Below are 21503 nucleotides of genomic sequence, written 5' to 3' on the forward strand. Positions count from 1 at the left end.
AGTTCATCAGTGCAACTGAAGTGCATTTAAAGGAGACTCAGTGACAGATCCTTATCATACCCCACATCAAAACAAGGAGATAAAGGTCTTATATTTTTCCAAACTACCAATATAGTTTGTTTCATGCCTGTTTCAGTATTTTTATTCCCTCTCTGCTCTTTTTTCAGGTCTCTTACATATTCCGTTTTCTAGGAAATCTTGGGGGGAATGAGCTTTCGCTCACGCTGGACCAACACTGTGGAATTCACTTCCTCGTGAGCTGAAAGACTCAAGCTCTATAACATCTTTCAGGAGTAATTTAAAATCCTATCTGTTTAGCAGTGCATTTTGAAGACCAGTGTCTTTTGAAGACAGACTTTCATGTCTTTTTTTTTCTGCTTCTTCATCTTCTTCTATTACTGTGATGTACTTGTATTTTCAATCTGTTTGCTTTGATGTACAATTGTAAAGTGCCTTGAGCATTTAATCAAAGTGGAGAACGGCGCTATAGAAATTGTATGTATTATTATTATTATATTATTATTTTTATATTGTCAGCAACTTTTATCATGTGGTATTTTAATGTTTCATTGCAATATGTGTATGATTTGATTTTCAAGAAGACATTCTTTTTAACAAGCCTCTGGCTTTTTGCCGAACTGTACCTGTTATACTTTTTGTAAACATTTTATACTGTTGTAATCCAAACGATTATTATTACTGAATAAATGTATGAATTGAGAAGTTGAAAATGAGTGTAATTACCTTGTGACATTCCGGTCGAGTAGCTTGTACCTGCTTCCTGTTAATAAAAGAGGGAATTTGGAAATGGACAGCTGAGTCGAGTTCGATTGACTCTGGCAAATCAAAAGGGCATACACATTGACAAGTATCAATTTTAAGTTTATTCTAAAAACAAAACAAAAACAAAACAAAAACAAAAACAAAAACAAAACAAAACAAAAATGTGACTAGATTCTAAATGGGGCCTCTTCAAAGAGAACACAGCAGAAACATTTCACTTGTTACCATAAAAGTGGAAATTTTCGCGGTGTTGAAATTTTTGCAGATTTCGCGCAACCAGAAGCTAGCGCGAAAATAAAAGCACAGAATATTTGTGCGTGCCATATGTTCCATTAGCTGATGTCATGATTTCGCGAATTTAAAAACGCACAAAACTCTTCTTACCTCGCCAAGCGCGAAAAATTAGTCACGCGAAAATAACCACTTTTACAGTAGTTTTAAAGTTACAGTTGAACCTCTCTTATCCGGCCTCCCTTTATCCGGATCTCTCTATTATACGGACGCAATCTCGTCGTGATTTTTTTTTTTTTTTTTATAATTACGGGAGGAAAGGGGGATTCCCAACTCCTTGAGAACTCCTACACAAACACACATGAATTACATATTACTTCCAACATTAACATACACCTCTATTTTGGGGTCTGTTACTGAGTGTAACAATGAAAAGGTTGCAGTATACACATTACTACATGTGGTACTACAATGGGCTACATCAGTACATGTGTATGTATATGTACATGTATGAAAGCATTGAGTCTCCCGTATTCGGCCAAATCCCTTATCCGGATGAGCCCCGGTCCCGACTTGTCCGGATACGAGAGGTTCAACTGTAATTCATTTTACCCCATCTAAGGTGTAGGCCTAATCTTTGCATATTGTGGGCTATTTTTTTTTTTTTTGGTACGTTAACTGAATCTACAAATGTATGAAAAATTTACATCAGTACACAGTAACCCTAACCTAACATTGCACATATTTTCCATGTTACTCGACATGCACTGATTCTCTTTTTCTAAAACCGTCTGTGCAGACATAGACATTCACCTTGGCATAAACAATGTCAATAATGTGTTCTAATAATATTCTTAAAGTTACCATAGTACTGCCCGGAGGAGGCTGAGGTAGAGGTGGTGTCTTGAATGCATCTTTGTTGATAACAGTTCTGTTCACCGGCTGCCTGTTCTGCAGCCTGACACCTTCCTGGGTCAAGTCAGAGCCTTCTTCACCTGGTGAGACCTTCAGATCCCCTTTCACCACGGCCTCTGTTGTTTGCAAGGTTGAGCAGGAAATAATGGGATAATGAAGACAAGGCATAATGAGTAGATAGATAGAGTAGTTGAGTCGGAAAGGGGGGTTCCCATGCACCTATTTTTTAATCTACTTCATCTGGACCAATTTTGTGCATAGATTTCAAAAATGCATTGTTAACAGATCAAAGTGTGTCCCATAGAGGTCAAAAATCTGTTTCCATGGTAACGCATAGTGAAAATGTATCTCATAAAAATATATGTAACCTTTGGTAAAATTGTTCAATTATCATGGCTTTGGTCTCAAATTAAAGAAAATTAAATCATCTATATGATAATACCAATTATGTAGGGGGTTATACTAATCTTCATATTAATTTTGAGGCCAGAATTCAATTTTTTTTCATATTTTTCAGCAAAAATGCATTTTTACCATAATACTAATCTATCTCTAAATCATACCAAAACAAATTCAATTTGTTTGAATATTCTTCAATATTATACCAAATATGTATGTAATACAATGCGAAAATTTCGTAGATATTGTCAACTTTGGATTACGGCCATCCAAAGTTGACATTGACACCAGTCAAGAATTGGTCAAGAATTTCCAGATGGATGATGATGCGCGCCCTCTATTGTGGAGAAATAAGCAAGCTTGCTTGTGATAGGACAAAAGTTTTGGTGAGAAGCTTTATTGTTTGGATCAGCCCGGGATCAGTCAAAGAAATCAGCCATTTATATCAAACCTCTGGTATGTACATGTATCTGATTGCATTTTATGTCATATTATTGTTTTTAAAACCATTCTGTAACATATATTTATTTTTGCCTGAAAGCAAAGTACAAAAAGAACTTCATATATTGAAGCTTTTCCACTACAAGGGGGGGGGGGGGGGGGGGGATGCAATCGGCCCACCCCCCCCCCCCTTTTTGCTGCAGCAAAAAAACACCCCCCAAAAAACTGTTTTTGCTTGTCAGCCAGTTTGAGGATGAGTACCAATGTCATGAAAAATTTCTTTGTTCCCCCAAAAAATTGTCACAGTCCCCCACCCCCCCCCCCCCTTTGCTCACCAGCTTCTCGGCACGGGCACAGAAAGAAAGGGAAGGCAGGAAACTGTCGCCATTGGTAATTGCCTTTTTTTGGGGGGGGGGCCACTGGTTCCCCTCCCCCTTTTTGAAAATCCTGGATCAACCCCTGGGAAGCACCACGTTTTCGGGTTGTCCAGCCGTCTTTCCATGCAATGCGTTGCCATGGTAACTGCATGTTTTCTTGAATATCTTGTGGAGTGAACTACAACCACAAATTTGAAGCAACTGAAATCAAATTTCGTAGGCACTATGGCACTGAGGTATAGATGTGTGAAACATGATTTTTGTGTTTGTCAGACAGCGCATTGCTATGGTAACCACAATTTTATCAAAACCTTTTCAAGCGAACTACTTCCACAGTTTTTAAGCAATTAATTTCAAATTTGGTATCTATGATCTATAGGTGCATGTCATGCAAGACAATCTTTGTATTTGTACCCGACAATGTGTTGCCATGGTAACTGCATTTTTCTGGAATATCTTGTGGAGTGAACTACTTCCACAATTTTGAAGCAATTGAAATTAAATTTGGTAGGCACTATGGCATTGAGGTATAGACATGTTTTGTTTTGTTTTTGTCAGACAGTGTGTTAACATGGTAACCACAATTTTACCAAAACCTAGTGGATCTAATAACTTCCACAGCATTCAAGCAGTTAAGATAAAATTTAGTATGTATGATCTATATGTGTAGTTATATGCAAGACACCAATGTGTTAGTATATCAACAAGTGTTGCCATGGTAACTACTCATTTTTGTATCAAAATGAATGACATCACATACTACATAAAGCAATACTAGGGGTGGGGGTATTAATCACATTCAGTGATATTTCTAGTTTTATTTACTTTTTTTTTTAATTCTATTTATTGCTTCCAGGTCTGCCTATGCAGTATTGGTTGGATGATTGTGACCTTACAACTTCTGGTAGACATCCTTGATGTCGATAATCATGTCTAAAAAACGAAAATTGAGTGCAGATACAAATTACAAGTGTATCCTGCATGTAAACAATGCCCTACATGTTGGCTCAAAATTCACACCTTTCAGAAATGTACAGGGAACAGCATTAGACAAATTGATACTCTTGAAGCAAATCAGAGACAAAAGGCAACAAGAGCCTATTGATTCATCCTATCGAATGGAAGATGTTCGTAAACAATTTCCAGAGACTCTTGAGGACGTGGACCTGGAAACGACTGGATATCATAGACATTGTTACCAGCAATTTACGATGAATCAGCATCGATTAAAACATGAACTACGACCAAGTGATGAAGATAAGTCAAGTGATAGATTTCACAGATCCTCAAGCTCCAACACTAGACTCTTTCCTCCAGAGTGTATCTTCTGCAACAAAATTTTTTAGAAAAAAAAAGGATCACGGAAAACTGAACGTTGCATCAAATTTGCAGTGTACAAAGCCTCGGCCAGTGGCCTGAAGGACCAATCTTGGAAGCAAATTGAGCAAAGAGCACAAGAACTGGGATTAGCTGACTTTATAGGCGAGTTCAAGGTGAGGACTTCTTTGCCAGAGAAGCACGCTTTCATTCGTCTTGCAGAAACGAGTTCAATCAGAGGTACATGTACCCGAATCACAAAGCAAAGATAACATCCTGTAATGCTGACACAGACCATGGTACTAAAGCTGCTGCACACCAGAAGGCATTTGACGTTGTGCTTGACTGCGTTAAAGACCATGTCATCAGCAAGAATGAAATAGTGAAGCTCACTTCCTTGCGGCTTTTATATGTACAAGAGATAGAAAAGACTGGTTTCCCTAATCCAGATTACAGGAGCTAAAAGCTGAAAGTTCGACTTCAGAATCATGATGTGAGCAGTTTGATTGCATTCACAAAGATACCAACAGGTGACCAAGGTTGCATTGATCAGCTATAACCTTGTCTATAACTCAAGTGTCTCATTGGAAGATGCCATAAGACATGCCTTCGAACTTGGGTCTCAAGATAAATCTGAAGAAGTTGCTGTGGAACTTCCTGATGATATCAAAACCTCATTCAAGAAATCCGAACCACTTCCATGGCCTCTAACACTTGAATATCTGGAGATGAATCCTGATAGCATGCCATCTAGTTTAGTCAAGTTCATGAGCTCGCTCCTCTCTGCCGATGGTAAGGGGACTCACACTGAAAGTACAAAACGTGTTGTGCTATCAATATGCCGAGACATTTGTCGTGCAGTGACACAAGGACAATGGAAACAACCCAAACATATTCTCCTGAGCACCGCTATCAGACATCTTTTCAGAAGCAAGAAACTATATCAGCAATACTCAACAGGCTTGGTCATAATGAATCCTATGATTACATTCTTGAAATGGAGACAGCCCTCACACAGGCACTTGATGACATGTCAACATGTCTGACACCTAGGATTGTCACTGGGGATGATAACCAAATGTTCCACTCTGAATGGGATAACCTCAACAAGACGACAACCAACATACATGGATCGAATGTGGTTAATAGTACAGGGGGAATCATGATCCAAGAAACCAAACGTGATGTCCAAGCGAGCAAGGATAGAACACTACCATACCTTTGTTCAAGCGAAATCTAATGCGATCCTTACATGTACAAGAACCTAGAAGTCCCGCCCCCGTTGTCATTGCTCAGAGAGTAGGACCAAAATTTCCTGAAGGAGCATCATTTGTACCACCCTCTACAAACAATGAGATGTATTTGAAGTGCCTTCTAGAGTTCCATGTATGGTCCTATGCTCGTGCAGTTGGTACCAACGAAGGAGTGAAACAAACAGAGCCAGGTTTTGGTGGTTTTGTATCAGCAACTGGAGAAAAACCAACACAGAAGTCAACAATTGATTACTTCACTCCTATCCATCAACCACTCACAGAGTTTGCCACCATAAAAGAACTACTGAAGAGGTCTGAGGATGCCACAAAGCAAATTGGTCAACCATATGTGCTCACCACTTTTGACCTTGGAGGGTGTATGAAGGCTTTGCCCCTCATATGGAAGCATCCAGAAACATACAAACATCATGTTGTGACACCTGGCCCCTTTCACACAGGTACAACTGTATGAACTTCATCGGTATGTTGACAGGTCACAAATGCTGAGGATCGGGGTACTCTGAAATTCTTCTTGTAGCCCAGCTGACAACCAGTGGATGTTTGCGAAATGTCTTGGCAGGCAAAGCATATAATATGCCAAAGCTCTCTTCTGTCTCAGGACCATTTGTGAAGCCATGGGACGACTGCTAATAGAGCAATTCCTTGATGACGAGATGGTCAATATCACAAACCAAGCTGCCTTGATAAAAGTTGCAGAGACATGCACACGTGATGCTTTGAACTCCTCATATAAAGCAAATGTGTCGGGGCCCGATTAAGAGATAGATTGGTATTGTAAAACTGCATTTTTTTTTCTTTTTTTCTTTTTTCTTTTTACAAAAAATGGGGAATTACATTGTACATTCTGACCTCAAAATTGATATGAAGATTAGTATAAATTCCGTCATAACTGGTATTATCATTCAGAGAATTTAATACTGATCTTTATTTAAATTTGACATTTAAATCATAATTGAACAATTGTATAAAATATACATTTTAAGGAGATTCTGACATTTCCATCATGCATTGCCATGGTAACAGATTTTTTACCACCATGGGATACTCTTCGACCTGTTAATGCTTTTAAAATCTACACACAAAAATGGTCTAGATGACCCACTTTATCACACCCAACTTCATTCTCATGCATTTGGAACCAAATTATGATTCACATGACTGAAATGTTTAAATGAGATTATTCAAAAAAAGAGCCTCTTAGAGGGCATACATCACACTCCCACCTGCAAATTCTTCACATGCTTCAATGTCAACTTTGGATGGCCGTATCTTTCTTTATTATTTGAGCAATATCTATGGAATTTTCACATTGTATTGCATACATTTAACGTTAGTATAATTTTGAAGAATATTCATACCTTTACAAATTGAATTTGTTTTGGTATGATTTAGAGATAGATACGTTTTATGCCTGGTAAAATTGCATTTTTGCTAAAAAATGTGAAAAAATTGTATTCTGGCCTCAAAATTAATATGAAGATTGATGTAACCCCCTAACGTTACATATATAGAAATCTAACGTTGTCGTTAGGTATAATATCATAATAGATAATTTAATTTTGTTTAATTTGAGACCAAAGCCATGATAATTGAACAATTTTATCAAAGGTTACATACATTTTTATGAGATACTGACATTTTCACTATGCGTTGCCATGGAAACGGATTTTTTACCACTATGGGCAGTGATGGGACACGCTTTGACTTGTTAACATTGCATTTTTGAAATCTACGCACCAAAGTCCAAACTGGTCTAGACATTATATTCTAGATGAAGTAAATTAAAAAAATATAGGCCCTAGGACCTATGTAACGTTACTAGGGGTGGTATTCTGAGGTCGTAATTAAGTCTGTAATTAACTTCGTGATTAAGTCGTGAAGTTAATAGGCCCTTAATCATGGGCAAAATCGGTATTCTGAGGACGTAATTAAGGTATGATTAAGTCCCCTGTAATTATCTTAGGTCCCTCCCATCTGATTGTTATTCCATCCAATCAGACGCGTTGTTAGAAGCCAAAATGATGATTACACGCGCAAATATGCCCTCAATGCGCGCTCCTCCACGCCCCCTATAATTACAACCCAAGAGCTCCATGCGCACACTCCGGTATTTGATTACAACCCCTCACCTACGCACGCGAAGATCTCAACCTCTTTGCTCACATAAAATGACAAAATTCCTCGAAGATCGGCTATATTTCTTTTTTTCTCTGAATTCTACGGATACCATGATAACAAGATTCACCCGCTCCTCGGTTACCGAAGACGGTAAGCATCGTTGTGGCAGAGAAAACACGATGTATTGCGTGATATCGGAGTAGTTAATGACACTCTTTGGTATCATTAAGTTTTCCATTAACTTTCATACTTAATTACACCCTCAGAATACCGATTCGTAATTAACTCTGTGATTAAGTCCTCTTAGAGGTGCACGCGCATTGATACGCGCAAACGCGTAGGTCCTTCCCGCCAAAACGCTTGTTGCTATGGTAGTTAATATACCCCCTACTTAATCATGCTCTCAGAATACCAATTCGGTAATTAAGTGCTAATCAGACACTTAATATTTAAGCTCTCAGAATACGGCCCAAGGTTTCATACTTAGGGTGCACGGGAACCTCTTTCTTCTAACGTTGCTTCTTCCAGAATCTAGAGTTTCTAGCTCTTCTAAATCAGTAAATAGAGTTCTAACGTAATACCTCTGTCTACATCATGAACATGAACACACACACAGCCAAAGGAATAAGGAAGGTACCAGTACCAGGTACGTACATAGGTCCTTCCACCTCCCTGACACTGAACTAGCTACATGTACACGCTCGTCGTGCATGCTGGTCGCACTACAGCAAAACTAGGCATTGCCCTCGGCCTCTGCGCCTCCTAGTCCTGTGTAAAAGGATCGCCCCGGAGTTAGGCGAGTTAGGTTAGCATTCCCCCGGCCCAGGCCAGAGGGACGGCTAGGGCGGCTGCTGGCGCTGTCTACTGTGTAGCACTTCCAGCCGCTCGCTGACAAAATGCGTGAACAAGCATTGGTCAAGAAACTAGAAACCTACCTAGTTCATCGACTCTACGCATAAAGTCCTCGAAATCCCCGCTGTCAGCCATGACATGTCAACTCTTACAAGATTCGGCTTCGACTGCTGATCGAGAGAGAATTATCACGGTGTGGATTCTATGTAGACGCCAGTACAGTGAGTATGCCGACAGTATGCATGCAATCCGATCCCTTTCACTGTATCGATAGGTTCTACGTTGCTAACTTCTAGTGATCCATATGATAAAAAAAAAACTTTGATACATTAATGATAAGTTCTGAATCACTTAAAATATTTAATATAAAATTGATAAATATTTATTTTTCATTATCTTTATATATATATATTTTTTGCATCCACAAAAATGATATTACAAAGATTTTCTCCATACATTATATGATCGATTGACTCGAAAAGTGCGCCTGATTTAAGTTTTCCAGTGTAACTTGTTATCATGGAAACCCATACTTCTGGAAAATCGAGTACGAGTAAATTTCATCGTCAGACGCAGCAAAACTTTGGTAAACGACCAACTAATGTCGTACCAGTTGGAGCTTGGGTTGAGCAATACCCAAAGAGCCGTGACATTGAGTACACAGCAATTGTGAGTAGCCTCTCATAATTGTGTTGACACTTGCACTGTGTAGGCCCTTACGTTGTGTTTTGTGTTGTGCGCGCGTGCGGTGTTGTTGAATGGGAACCTGTGAATGGTGCAGTTCAGTTGCAGCATACTGCCACTGGACAGCAGCACAGTAAATTCCGGACATGCACATTTTTGCATGACATTCAATAATATGTGTGAGACTTACTAGTAGATTTTAGCCTCAAAGTCACGATCTTGTGAGTTGTGAACTGTTTTACATTTTCAAGTTAGATTCTAGTCACTTTACCATACGAAATTTGAGCCCCATTTGCCGATTTTTTTCTTTTGTCGTCCGCTCAGTAAGAATGTGTAGGGGGATTCGTGGATATTCTTGCGCGAGGATAAAGGTGTGAAAGACGTTGATTATTCCATTACAAAAATCAGGTCCAGAATTTATATTGCGATTTTACACCACACAGAAAGACAACTTAGGAGAGGGGTATCCCCTTTTGAATTATATTAGGCATTTTTGATTGACTGTTTTAGCATGGATATTAATGCAAAAATGTTCATTATTTGGAAATTGAGAGAACTTTATAGTCTTTGCAAGAAAAACTTACTGTGACGCGAAATTGACTTTTCGTTAACGTGCACGAGGTCACCGAAAATGGTGTTAAATGTTAATTTTGAAAATTTTAATGCATATTTAGAGGCTAATATCTTCCATATTTCATCACCTTAGGTTCTAAAATATTATGCTGTTGAAGGCTTTGACTTGCTCAGTAATTTTGAAAAAAAATCAGCGCATTCATGTGCACCGTTTTTACGGAGAGCGCCCTCAAAGTTGACAAAAATGAAAAATGTGCCAAATTCAAGGTCACGGATCACCCTTCGTCCCACCTAGGAATGGCATCAATTTTTGTGTATTGATAGACATTTACCTATGTTATCTTGGGTTACCAAAGAAATTTTGCTACCGAAATGTTCAATGGCAAATTTACCCCACCGAAAATGGTCGTAAACGGCCAAATTTCCATGTAATATCACATATTGGGTTTAGAGGACATTTCAAATGTCCACACTTTCAAGATGAAAAGCACTAGCCCTGTGATATTTGCAGTAGGCATAGTCTGTTATACATATTTCAGTAATATATACCACAAAACACTTTTATTACTTATTAATGACCTTGAAATTTAATCCAAAATTTGATAAAAACAATAAACTGCTCCATTTTCGTCATTGCACTGCATATAAATACGTGTTTTGAAAGACATTTCACAGAGCAATATTTCAAGAATTATTAAAGCTGAATGCCTACCTTATCAAGGTTCTAAAGTATTTGTGCTCTTCTTTCAGATTTAGTGTCAATTTGATCATGAATGTTTTACCCTTGACCTTGAAGCCCTTCTAAAAATAGCTGTAAATTTGTTAACTACAAATTACACACACGACAGGTGTATTATGGCATGATATACTTGTGATTCTTTCACAAACACAAAAGCTTCTTATGGTGTAAATGTATATACTGGAATTAATCTACACTCATGCTTGCAAGATATGTTACAATTAATAACTTTGTTCTGACAATGACCCTCAATTTATGACCTTCAAAATCATGAGAAATGCCTATTCCTCTCCATAAAGACCTGTATTATGTACTGAATAATAGTTGATAATATGGACGTTGCGCCCAACATATATAGATTCTTATTCTAGCCTGTGAAAAGCACATTAAAAGGACTGAGAGTCTTCTTTTTCGGGGGATTTGTTCTGTACCTTATGAAAACTTCGAAAATCATTTCAATTCTTATGTATTTTCTTGTTTTTGGAATTTCTTATGTATTTCTTTGTTTTTCATTTTCTAAAGCATAACTGTGTTTTCTTTTATTGGAAATTGTCACGGGCCACTTTTCTACCATAACCAGAATAAAATTAATCAATCAAAGTGATAGATAGTAAAAATGGTCAAGTTTTTATGAGTTTCCAAACAAAGCACTGTTTTCCATAGGAAATGCACACAAAATCACAAAATATTACTGTCCCCTTTTTTGATTGAAATTGAGGGTCATTGTCAGAACAAAGTTATTAATTGTAACATATCTTGCAAGCATGAGTGTAGATTAATTCCAGTATGTTTGATACATTTACACCATAAAAAGCTTTTGTGTTTGTGAAAGAATCACAAGTATATCATGTCATAATACACCTGTCGTGTGTGTAATTTGTAGTTAACAAATTTACAGCTATTTTTAGAAGGGCTTCAAGGTCAAGGGTAAAACATTCATGATCAAATTGACATTAAATCTGAAAGAAGAGCAAAAATACTTTAGAACCTTAATGAGGTAGGCTTTCAGCTTTCATAATTCTTGAAATATTGCTCTGTGAAATGTCTTTCAAAAAACGAATTTATATGCAGTGCAATGACGAAAATGGAGCAATTTATTGTTTTTATCAAATTTTGGATTAAATTTCAAGGTCATTATTAAGTAATAAAAGTGTTTTGTGGTATATATTACTGAAATATGTATAACAGACTATGCCTACTGCAAATATCACAGGGCTAGTGCTTTTCATCTTGAAAGTGTGGACATTTGAAATGTCCTCTAAACCCATTATGTGATATTACATGGAAATTTGGCCGTTTACGACCATTTTCGGTGGGGCAAATTTGCCATTGAACATTTCGGTAGCAAAATTTCTTTGGTAACCCAAGATAACATAGGTAAATGTCTATCAATACACAAAAATTGATGCCATTCCTAGGTGGGACGAAGGGTGATCCGTGACCTTGAATTTGGCACATTTTTCATTTTTGTCAGCTTTGAGGGCGCTCTCCGTAAAAACGGTGCGCATGAATGCGCTGATTTTTTTTCAAAATTACTGAGCAAGTCAAAGCCTTCAACAGCATAATATCTTAGAACCTAAGGTGATGAAATGTGGAAGATATTAGCCTCTACATATGCATTAAAATTTTCAAAAGTAACATTTAACACCATTTTCGGTGACCTCGTGCACGTTAACGAAAAGTCAATTTCGCGTCACAGTAAGTTTTTCTTGCAAAGGCTATAAAGTTCTCTCAATTTCCAGATAATGAACATTTTTGCATTAATATCCATGCTAAAACAGTCAATCAAAAGTGCCTAATTTTCTTTTAACTCATATTTTGGAATGCGCACCGGTTGCTATGTGAGGCTGTATCTTAGCAACCAATTGAACTTGGGGCAAAATATTTTGGGATTTTCCGTCAGACACTTTGGGGAACATTTGGTGCGATTTTTAAGAAAATCGGAGGGGGTCGGGTGACATGCACTGGATGATTTGACATGGATTGACCCATTTTCCAAAAATTGGAGTAAATAATTTTCATAATTTTGCCAAATGTGTAATTTTTAGGACTTTGTGAATAGCTGAGGAGCTATTTTTGATGGAAATTTCATCCCCTGAGTATGGAATTCAGAGCCACACACACAAAAAAGTGGTGATGGTCTATTTATCTATATTTTACGACGATAGGGTCTAGCTCTATCATATTACATGTGAATTTAGGGCCCTACCTGATAGAACTGCGAGACAATGGGTTGTTGTCAATTACAGTAAGTCTGTCCACATCAACGATCATGGCACATATTCTATTTCTGTAATTCTATTAACACATTAACGTCAGAAATTTCTACAGCTAGGCCATTAATTAGGAACAGGAACACGTTACTAGGTACAGTAGTCCAGTTTCTAACCGTAGGGCTCTACCGTAGACGTCTATATCCGGTAATATGTAGTAGAGGGGGTTTACTAACTAGAGTAGAGTACCCTGTAGTGTATGCGGAAGGCTTTGTACAGCTAGCAGGGTACGTATTTATTTGCGGCAAGGGCCATTTCATTCATTGATGAAAAGGCCCAATCAGGCAATCAGGTGTCCCTCCCCTTGCAAGTATACTACTATTAACTCCTGCTTGTGTTCTAGAGTGGGACTCGAACATGATGGTCATCGCATTAGCTGTTTTATTGATGAATGAAAGTGTCCCTGCTAGAAATAGGCATGCTGCCGCATACTCGGTATTTTCAAATGCTTTTTCTTCTTTTTCTTGTTACAAGTGTAGTCTCCAACAGTGCAACACTCAAAAGGCCTTACAGTGTACATGTAACGTTACTTGTCTTGTAGTAGAAGCCTACTGTAGATGCAACCTAGCTCCCCACAATGCCATTTAACCTAGAAATGCTTTGGTGTAAGTGTTCACATTTGGGCCCCATTTCATAAAAGATTGACATGATAGCAACTCTTGCTGGAATGGCAGTTGTCATGGTAATGACAAGAATGCAGCTTCCTGATTGGCTGTTGCTATTGGAAGTTGCCATTCCAGCAAGAATTGCTATTCTAACATCTTTTATGAAACGGGGTCCAGAAGATATCTTTTTCTAATGTTTTACAAATTTGCACACAGTTTGCTGCTCGGCATGAAGAGGAGAGGCTGGAGCATCTTCAGGCGGAGAAGGAGGCCAAGTTGGCTCGGTTTCGCAAAGAGGTCAAGGCCAGGGTCAGGGAGCTACACAGGATCAAACATCAGCAGCAGCTACAGCAGTCATACCAAGCAGTGAGTCTAGTAACTGTTATGTCCTTTAATGCGCCCTTACCATTGTGAACACAGGTTGTGTGTGCACATGCATAGTTTTTTCTTTCTTCATAATCCCACCACTGTATACCCCTTTCATTCAGTTGATGCAATACAAAATAGATCCACAGTCCAACCTAATTCCTTTGAATAAAATAGTCATGAAAAAAAAAAAATGAACTCACAGACGTATGGTTGTTTTACAACATCTCCATGTATCAATAAGAAAATTAAACAATGTTGTCATTATTATGTATTCAAGAAACTTCTCTGCACTATCATCATACACCTCTTTTCTTTTCTTTTTTCTTTTTTTTTGGGGGGGGGCGGGGCAAAATTGTTGTTAAAAACCACTGCATATATTACTATTCGTTGAGGGGTTCTTGTGCAGCTTTATTCATAAATTCAGCAATCTCAAAAGTATATTTCATGTTAAAACGAGGCATGAGCTGCATAATAAGCTCATAACCCCCCCCCCCCCCCCTGCCATGAGTTCCAAGCTATCTTGGCTGTCCACTATGTGTGGACTTTACCATAATCACCGTATTAGGCTCTCTTCTGATTCTTCCACTGTGCCATTATCTAAATGTGACAACTTTCCCATTAATGGGTGTGTACAGTTCTGGTTGAGGTAAGGATTTAGCTTTTAACGTTTTGCGAGATATTCAGAAACCAGACTCTATGAGATGACACAGAGTATGCAATTCTAAGGGGTATCAAAAGTTTATTTGATGATAATCGGTTTTGAAATGGCTGAGATGTCCAAACACAAGGTGAAACAAAGAGATCCTAATAAAAGGTGTGGCCTGTTCCCTTTTATTATTATCACTTTTTTGATATCTCAGCCATTTGAAAACCAGTTTTCATCGAATAAACGTTGAATCCTCCTTAAAATTACATGCTCTTTCATATTTCATGTGAGGTTTCTCATTATCTCACTTCGGAATTTTCAAAACATGAATACCCACCTCAACCTGTACTGTACAGTCCCTTTAACTTCACCCTTTTCCCAAGGTTGACCTCCAGGGCCGAGTCATGCACCGCACCACTCACTCAGCCAACCAGCTCTCCCACAGGAAAGACAGATGTGTCTACAAGAGCAGTGACCCCCACGCCATCGGCCACCCAACCCATCCGGGTCTTCCCAGCTCTGACCCACTAGCCACAACAGCAGGTGATGGGTCTGGAGGCGAGGCTACCAGGCAGCAGCTTATAGAGCAGGCCACTCAAACCAGGAGACTGGTGCAGAAGGCTAAGAGAGATCTTGCTGCTAAGCAACTGATGTTCAAAGGAAAGGTATTAAACATCTAGGATGTTGCCCTTCTTTGATCGGAAGTACAGATTGTCTACACAACATGATATAGATTCATAAACATTTAAGTGTGACATTATCTGTGTGTATTGTAATTGGCACAGTGATGTAACATTACACCCAGATAATAAAATGGTGATTATGCTATGTTTAGTTTACTTTACCATAATGCATTTTAACTTTACATAATAAACTGTACATGTGTAGTCTGTACCTAACCCCCCCCCCCCCAAACAAAAAAGGATGATAACAAAGGAAAATAGCTAAGATTGCATGAAATTGTCTGCAATGAGACTGCCATTTATATCACAGCCCAAGTCAATCAGCTGCCAGCTATTACCTTTACCATCCAAGAATAGTTGTGAGAATTCGACAGTTGTGATGATGAGTGGTATTAGTATGTACATATGTACATGTACCTATAATGTAAAACCATTTCCCCTCATGTACGCCATTCATAGTTACTGAACCCATTCCAGCCCTTAGTTTTTTTTATAAACAAGAAAAGGAGTGAACTATCATCTTAAAGGTCCACCACTTGATTTTTACAAAATCATACTAAATGTTGATGTACATACATGTACAATGTATGTGATGTTTTCCTCTCCTGTTCTGTTTCAAAGCTTAAAGTTAAGCAACATACAGTGTAGCAGTGTAAATAAATGTTCCTGACATTTTCAACAGTTTCGTACTCAAATGGTCATAACTTTGATACACAAGAGATATCTCTTATACATAAGGGACTTCTGTACCCAGCTATTTTACAGTACTCCTGAATGTTACTTCTTAAATTCCTTTATCTGTGACTTGTCTCTTCCTACTGACAGGGAGATGGTGGCGGTGTTCCAGGAGGTTTTTGGGGTCAGTCATACACCAGAGATAGACCAGCCACAGTAAGATCTCCTGCATGTTCTTTTATTTCGTTGAATCATCCAGGTTTGACAATTTATCCTAGGTTCCATGGTGGTTGTGTTTCTGTCTGACAAAGTCTGACAAAGTAAAGTTCTGTATTTATCACGCATTCACACCAGCATAGACGTTCCATATCTCAGGATGTCTTCAAAGAAACTGGTTAACAATTTTTAGTACTTCTGATACCAAGAGGGCTGCCTTTTCATGTTATCCTGCCATTTGAATATTTGACACAGTATTTTGATAGTAAGTGAGATTTGTATATTGGCACAATACTGTAATCATACAATCTGTACTGTTAATGATTCATGTAATGCATCAGAAAGCAATGTAAGATACTTGTAATCATTGTCTGACATACGTTGCTATCCAGTATGACTTATAAAGCTTTAATGTAAGTATCACTTGATGTTAACCTTCTGTTTAAATAATGTTAATTTTGTAGGTAAGAGAGACCGAGAGCATATATGGAGCTGATCATGGTTTAGACATGGGCCACCCTGAGGCAACCATGGCTGCATTCACCAGCCAGCATGTGCCCCAAGAACCAGTGGAAGAAGCGATCTACAGCGATACCTCCAACAATCTACCAGACAGGGAGGATGCCTTTGCAACAGAGAAACTGTACGAGGAAGCTGGAATTGAAAGACCAAAGCGAGTGACGTTTGTACCCGGCCTCACAGGGTCCCCCCAGCTCCCAGACAGGGCCTTGGGTAGCGGAGGGGGAGACTATGTCCAAAGGGTTTCGGCTGACGATGAGGAATTAAGAAGGACGTTTCAGAGGTTATCCACAGGGCCAATGCCTATGGAGGGGCAGGGAGGAGATGGGGTCAAAGTTGATCCTAGCATATGTGAGCGACTCAAGGTCCACGGGGTAGCCGAGGTCAACCCTGGGATTGTTGCCGAAGAGCACAAGAAACAGGTTGGTATTTGGGAATTTTGGAGAATACTATTTTGGCTCGTTGCAGAGGCATTTTAATACTGACAACTGCATATTCAGGCTTGCTGTTATGTTTGTATGATCATTGTCAATGTACACTTGTGCTTAAAGGGATCGTATAGTTTTGGTTGTGACCTAATTTCAGGTTTCTAACATTTTTTTGGTGAGATAATGAGAAACCTCTTATGAAATATGAAAGAGCATGTAATTTTATGAGGAATTCAATGTTTATTTGATGAAAATTGGTTTTGAAATGGCTGAGATATCCAAAACAGAGCAATCCTAATAAAGTGTGGGACCCACACTTTATTACAATCGCTTTGTTTTACTTTGTTTTTGGATGTTTCAGTCATTCCAAACCCGATTTTCATCAGATAAACTTTGAATTCCTCTTAATATGGTATGTTCTGTACTATATCGTAAGTGTTTTCTTGGTATCTCGCAAAAAGTTAAAAGCCCAATTCTCGTCTCCACCAATACTGTACCATCCCTTTAACCCATTGAGGACGGGTCAATTTTGCTGTAACATGCATTTCCCATAGACACCTGCCCGAGTTTACTCAGGACTAGTCTTCAACAGGTATGACTTTAGACTTGAGGTCCACCATAGCACCTCAAAGAGGGAAGGGTTTGGATAATAGTTTTGGAGCCCGTTGTCATGGTTTAAAATGAGACATCAGCCTCACCAACACAAACTCCTGGCAATAAAACTATTTCAAGTGTATTAACTGGAATCATGGTTATATCACAATGTTGCCTTTTTTTCTTCTTTTTTTGCCTTGTTCAAAATCACTCTAATGATTCTGCCATGCATATCCCTTGAAATGGTGATTCGCAAAACAGAGAATTTATCATCAAAACCTCAGCCAGGTATGTTGATTCACAATGGTATTCATGAACTCTTAGTTCGCAGAATTCAGAACTTTGCTAAAGTCCTCCACAGAAGACTCCTCCAGTGTTGTGACTCTGAAGCTTGAACTTTTATCACTTGATATCCTGCAATACTACTCTCCAACCTCCAAGATTTCTTGATGAATATTTTTTTGTGAAAAATTCCTCCAGTGTTAGACTCTGAAGACTGAACTTTTATATGTTGATTTCTTGCAATTCTGATCTCTAACCTCCAAGATTTTTTGATGCATGCATGTATGTAGATCCTGTGGTCCCTTATACATGGATATCTTTCCTTCCTGTTTTGCCCATCTCAGCTGGGTGTTCAGTTCTCCATGTACCGCAGGCTGTACATGGACATTGAACGGGAGCAGGTTAGGGAGAAACAGAGGAAGAGAACTCACCACAGAAAGATCCAACAGTAAGTCACTGGTGTCTAGTCTCTCACCAAGGCTGAAAGGACCCTACTCATGTTTGTAGGATCATGAGCTGAATGGTCGTCGATGGATGTAGTCATCATAATCAAATGATGTATGTTTTATGGAGATTCAGTCAAGAAAGCAGTAACAAATGTTGTTAGTATCTGAAATGTGATGTTAAATTTCCAATATCAACAAGAAAGTATCCTCCCCCCCCCCCTCAAAAAAAAAAGGGGGGGGGGGGCTCAGCTATAGCTTTGCTTGGACATTTTTGTGATTGAAATCATGAAGTGTCAAATCTTTACAATTTATACTTTATAAACTTTGTAATTCAATGTGGATATCACACTCGTTGTCTCCTATTTACTAGGCACAATTACCAATGAAAAAGTGCATTGTACTTGATATGTGGCAAGTGAACATACATTGTAATTTGGTAAATTTGGTGTACTCACAGATGCTAAAATCACTTCAATTTGCAAATGAACAAGCCAAAACACCAGAAGTGAAACACATATACATTTGACAGTTTTAAAAACTGTGATGCTGTTTTCAAAGAGCATGGAATTCACTCATTAGCCCAAGTAAAAGTGCGTGAATTAATAGAAAGACTAATGTTTGGAAAGCTCCCCTCGCTGTCTTTTTTTCAATCCTCTATTGATCAGTCTTTTGCAATCTCTTCTTGTAGACTGAAAAAGGAAAAGGAGCAGGAGCGATTGGAGGTGGAACGAAGAGCTCAACTCATGACCGAACCAACTCATATCATTGGAGAGTCTGAAGCCCATGCTAGGGATAGGGAGAATGCCGAAGCTGAGGAGATCAAGAAAATTCAGAGGCAGCTTCGGCAGAAGAACAAAGAAACAAAAAGGTATTTGATTTCACATTAATTATTGTTTGTACATGTAGCCATAATGAAAGATGAAATAAACAAGCAGATATTTAGGAGTGCTGTTGACTAAGATGACTGATTGTGTGTGTGCAATCAAGTGAGAGATTCAGAATGCAGACAAACGTCTAACAGAAGAAATTACCTCAGTTGTCCATATGCAAAGAGCAAACAGTGCCCTCTTGTGGTAAGATGTGTACATTCATTCGACATTCCATCATTGATAACTTAATCTGTGCATTGTCATCACTGCTTTGAGTCTGTCGCCCTCTATGTCCCGCTTGTCAGGTTCATCCGTGCCCTGCGAGCCTTGATGAGGGAACGCATCACCTTGCTTGGGGTCACCCCGCCCCCTCTCTGCGCCTGTGGGCCCACCGTGTGGGACGCCAACCCTGACACGTGTGCCAATAACTGTGTCTTTTACAAGAACCCTAAAGGTAAATTTGGTTCAGGCATAGGAACAGAATACAGTATACGCCAAATATTTCGTGAGGTTTTTATTTTTGCGAATTTCGTGAGTCAGGTGCTATTAGCGAAATTAAAGACACACGAAAATACTGACTCTGATCCCAATGTGGATGTGACATACGCATGCACATTTCTCTGTTCATTACAAGACTCCACGATCGCGAATTTAACCACTCCCGAAATTGTCGGGAATTCCCGATTCGCGAAAATTTAGACTCGCAAATTATATGGCATATACAGTAGTCATTATGATCATCTGTTACGGATTATCCATTTACAAGGGGAGAAGCAAAGTGGCATTATACATGTACAAGCGGAAAGTGATAAGTGCGGCAGACATGATGGTGTGACTGTTATCTGTTGAGAAATAATACGTATTTTGAGGGGAAATTTAAAAGTGTTGTGGAACCTTGGTATTATAAGGTCCAATATAGTGACATACCTGATATAACACGGTAATTTTGTAGGTTTCATTCTTTATTATATTCTTTTGTTTTCATCTCTGAGATAACAAGATACCTGTTAAAATGAGTAAATTTCATTGGTTTCAAGCAGCTCATTCTAACAGGGTTTCCCTATACAATCAGAGACTTGACAATGTGTATATGAATGGGATCCTTCAAACTACTGTGTGGTTAAACAAAGATTCATTTATGACTATGCACCGTCTTCTCAGCTCTCTTGGTATTATGGAAATCTATTTAAATCTATTTAAATCAAACTAAGCCTCATTTCTAACTTCTCTCATGCTCTTTTCACTAATTTCAGCATATGCAAAAGCCCTGGCGTCAGTCTTATCTCTCACCGATGCCAACTGAAGATAAAAGAATAACATCTACCAACACATCCTCAACCAACTCACAGACATCCGTCATACCAATCTATTGCCGGTAACAACATCAAACCGTGGACACCCACAACAGCTTCAAGTACCCATTGCAAAAACACTACTCTACCAAAAGTAATTCTTTCCTGACTCCACAAGGCTTTGGAACTCTCTGCCAGAAGCCCTCATCAAATTATGTACCTCTGCCGACAGTTTCAGGCAGGAGGAACAGAAACTCCAGCTCCAACAGAAGGAGAATGCTGTTTTTTAGCTGCATTTAGTTACCATGTATGTATTCTATATTACACTGACACCACACCAGACCCACCAAACAGTGCGAAATACACCAGATGGTGGACTGCACTTACTTGGAAGAAGAAGAAGAATCATCCTGACTGCTGATGAGCTAGATGCTGTTTGTAGAACCCTCATTTTGCATCTGATCACATTAGCCCATTGCTGAAAGGATCTAGGTCTGCAGGGTTTCAACATTTTATGGACTGAGAGTGTCTTGGAGGCGAAAGATTTAATATCAAGTTCCATGTAGTCCAATTTATTCATAAATTCATCTGTAGGGCCGTCTGCGTAGCCGTCCACATTTATTGCGTTGTCAAATCAAGAGTCCTCACTCATACATGCCACAGCATGGTGACATATTACTTGTATTGCATCAGAAATGAGTACACGTGTAATAACCTTTTCTACATACACGTAGTTACGAAGGTTTGATGAGATCGCCTTTCGCATGCCCTGATCAGCATGAATGCCAGACAAGTACCTACTACTCCTTTCACAAATGCATCCCTCAATCATGCGCACAAGAGTAATGTGGAAAATTCAATGAAAATTGCATTCACAAACTCTGAAAGTAATGCATACTTTTT

At 38.8% G+C, this 21503-nt stretch overlaps 1 protein-coding gene across 1 annotated transcript; it reads left to right on the top strand.

The window, feature by feature from the left end:
* The first annotated feature begins 9226 nt into the window (after positions 1-9226).
* LOC140229765 (uncharacterized) lies at positions 9227-20611 on the top strand. The gene is made up of 9 exons (XM_072310000.1): positions 9227-9376; positions 13798-13947; positions 14980-15261; positions 16105-16170; positions 16635-17111; positions 18338-18441; positions 19128-19307; positions 19614-19762; positions 20562-20611. Exons 1-9 carry the CDS (start codon positions 9227-9229, stop codon positions 20609-20611), a joined length of 1608 nt encoding a protein of 535 aa, XP_072166101.1.
* The last annotated feature ends 892 nt before the right edge of the window (positions 20612-21503 follow it).

The sequence above is a fragment of the Diadema setosum genome, chromosome 6 (genome assembly GCF_964275005.1).
Source record: "Diadema setosum chromosome 6, eeDiaSeto1, whole genome shotgun sequence".
NCBI lineage: Eukaryota > Metazoa > Echinodermata > Echinoidea > Diadematoida > Diadematidae > Diadema > Diadema setosum.

Coding starts and splice junctions, on each gene's coding strand:
- LOC140229765 (XM_072310000.1), top strand. CDS start 9,227: ATGGAAACCCATACTTCTGGAAAATCGAGTACGAGTAAATTTCATCGT. Junction 18,442..19,127: donor CACCACAGAAAGATCCAACA/GTAAGTCACTGG, acceptor CTCTTCTTGTAG/ACTGAAAAAGGAAAAGGAGC. Junction 19,308..19,613: donor AAGAACAAAGAAACAAAAAG/GTATTTGATTTC, acceptor CCCGCTTGTCAG/GTTCATCCGTGCCCTGCGAG.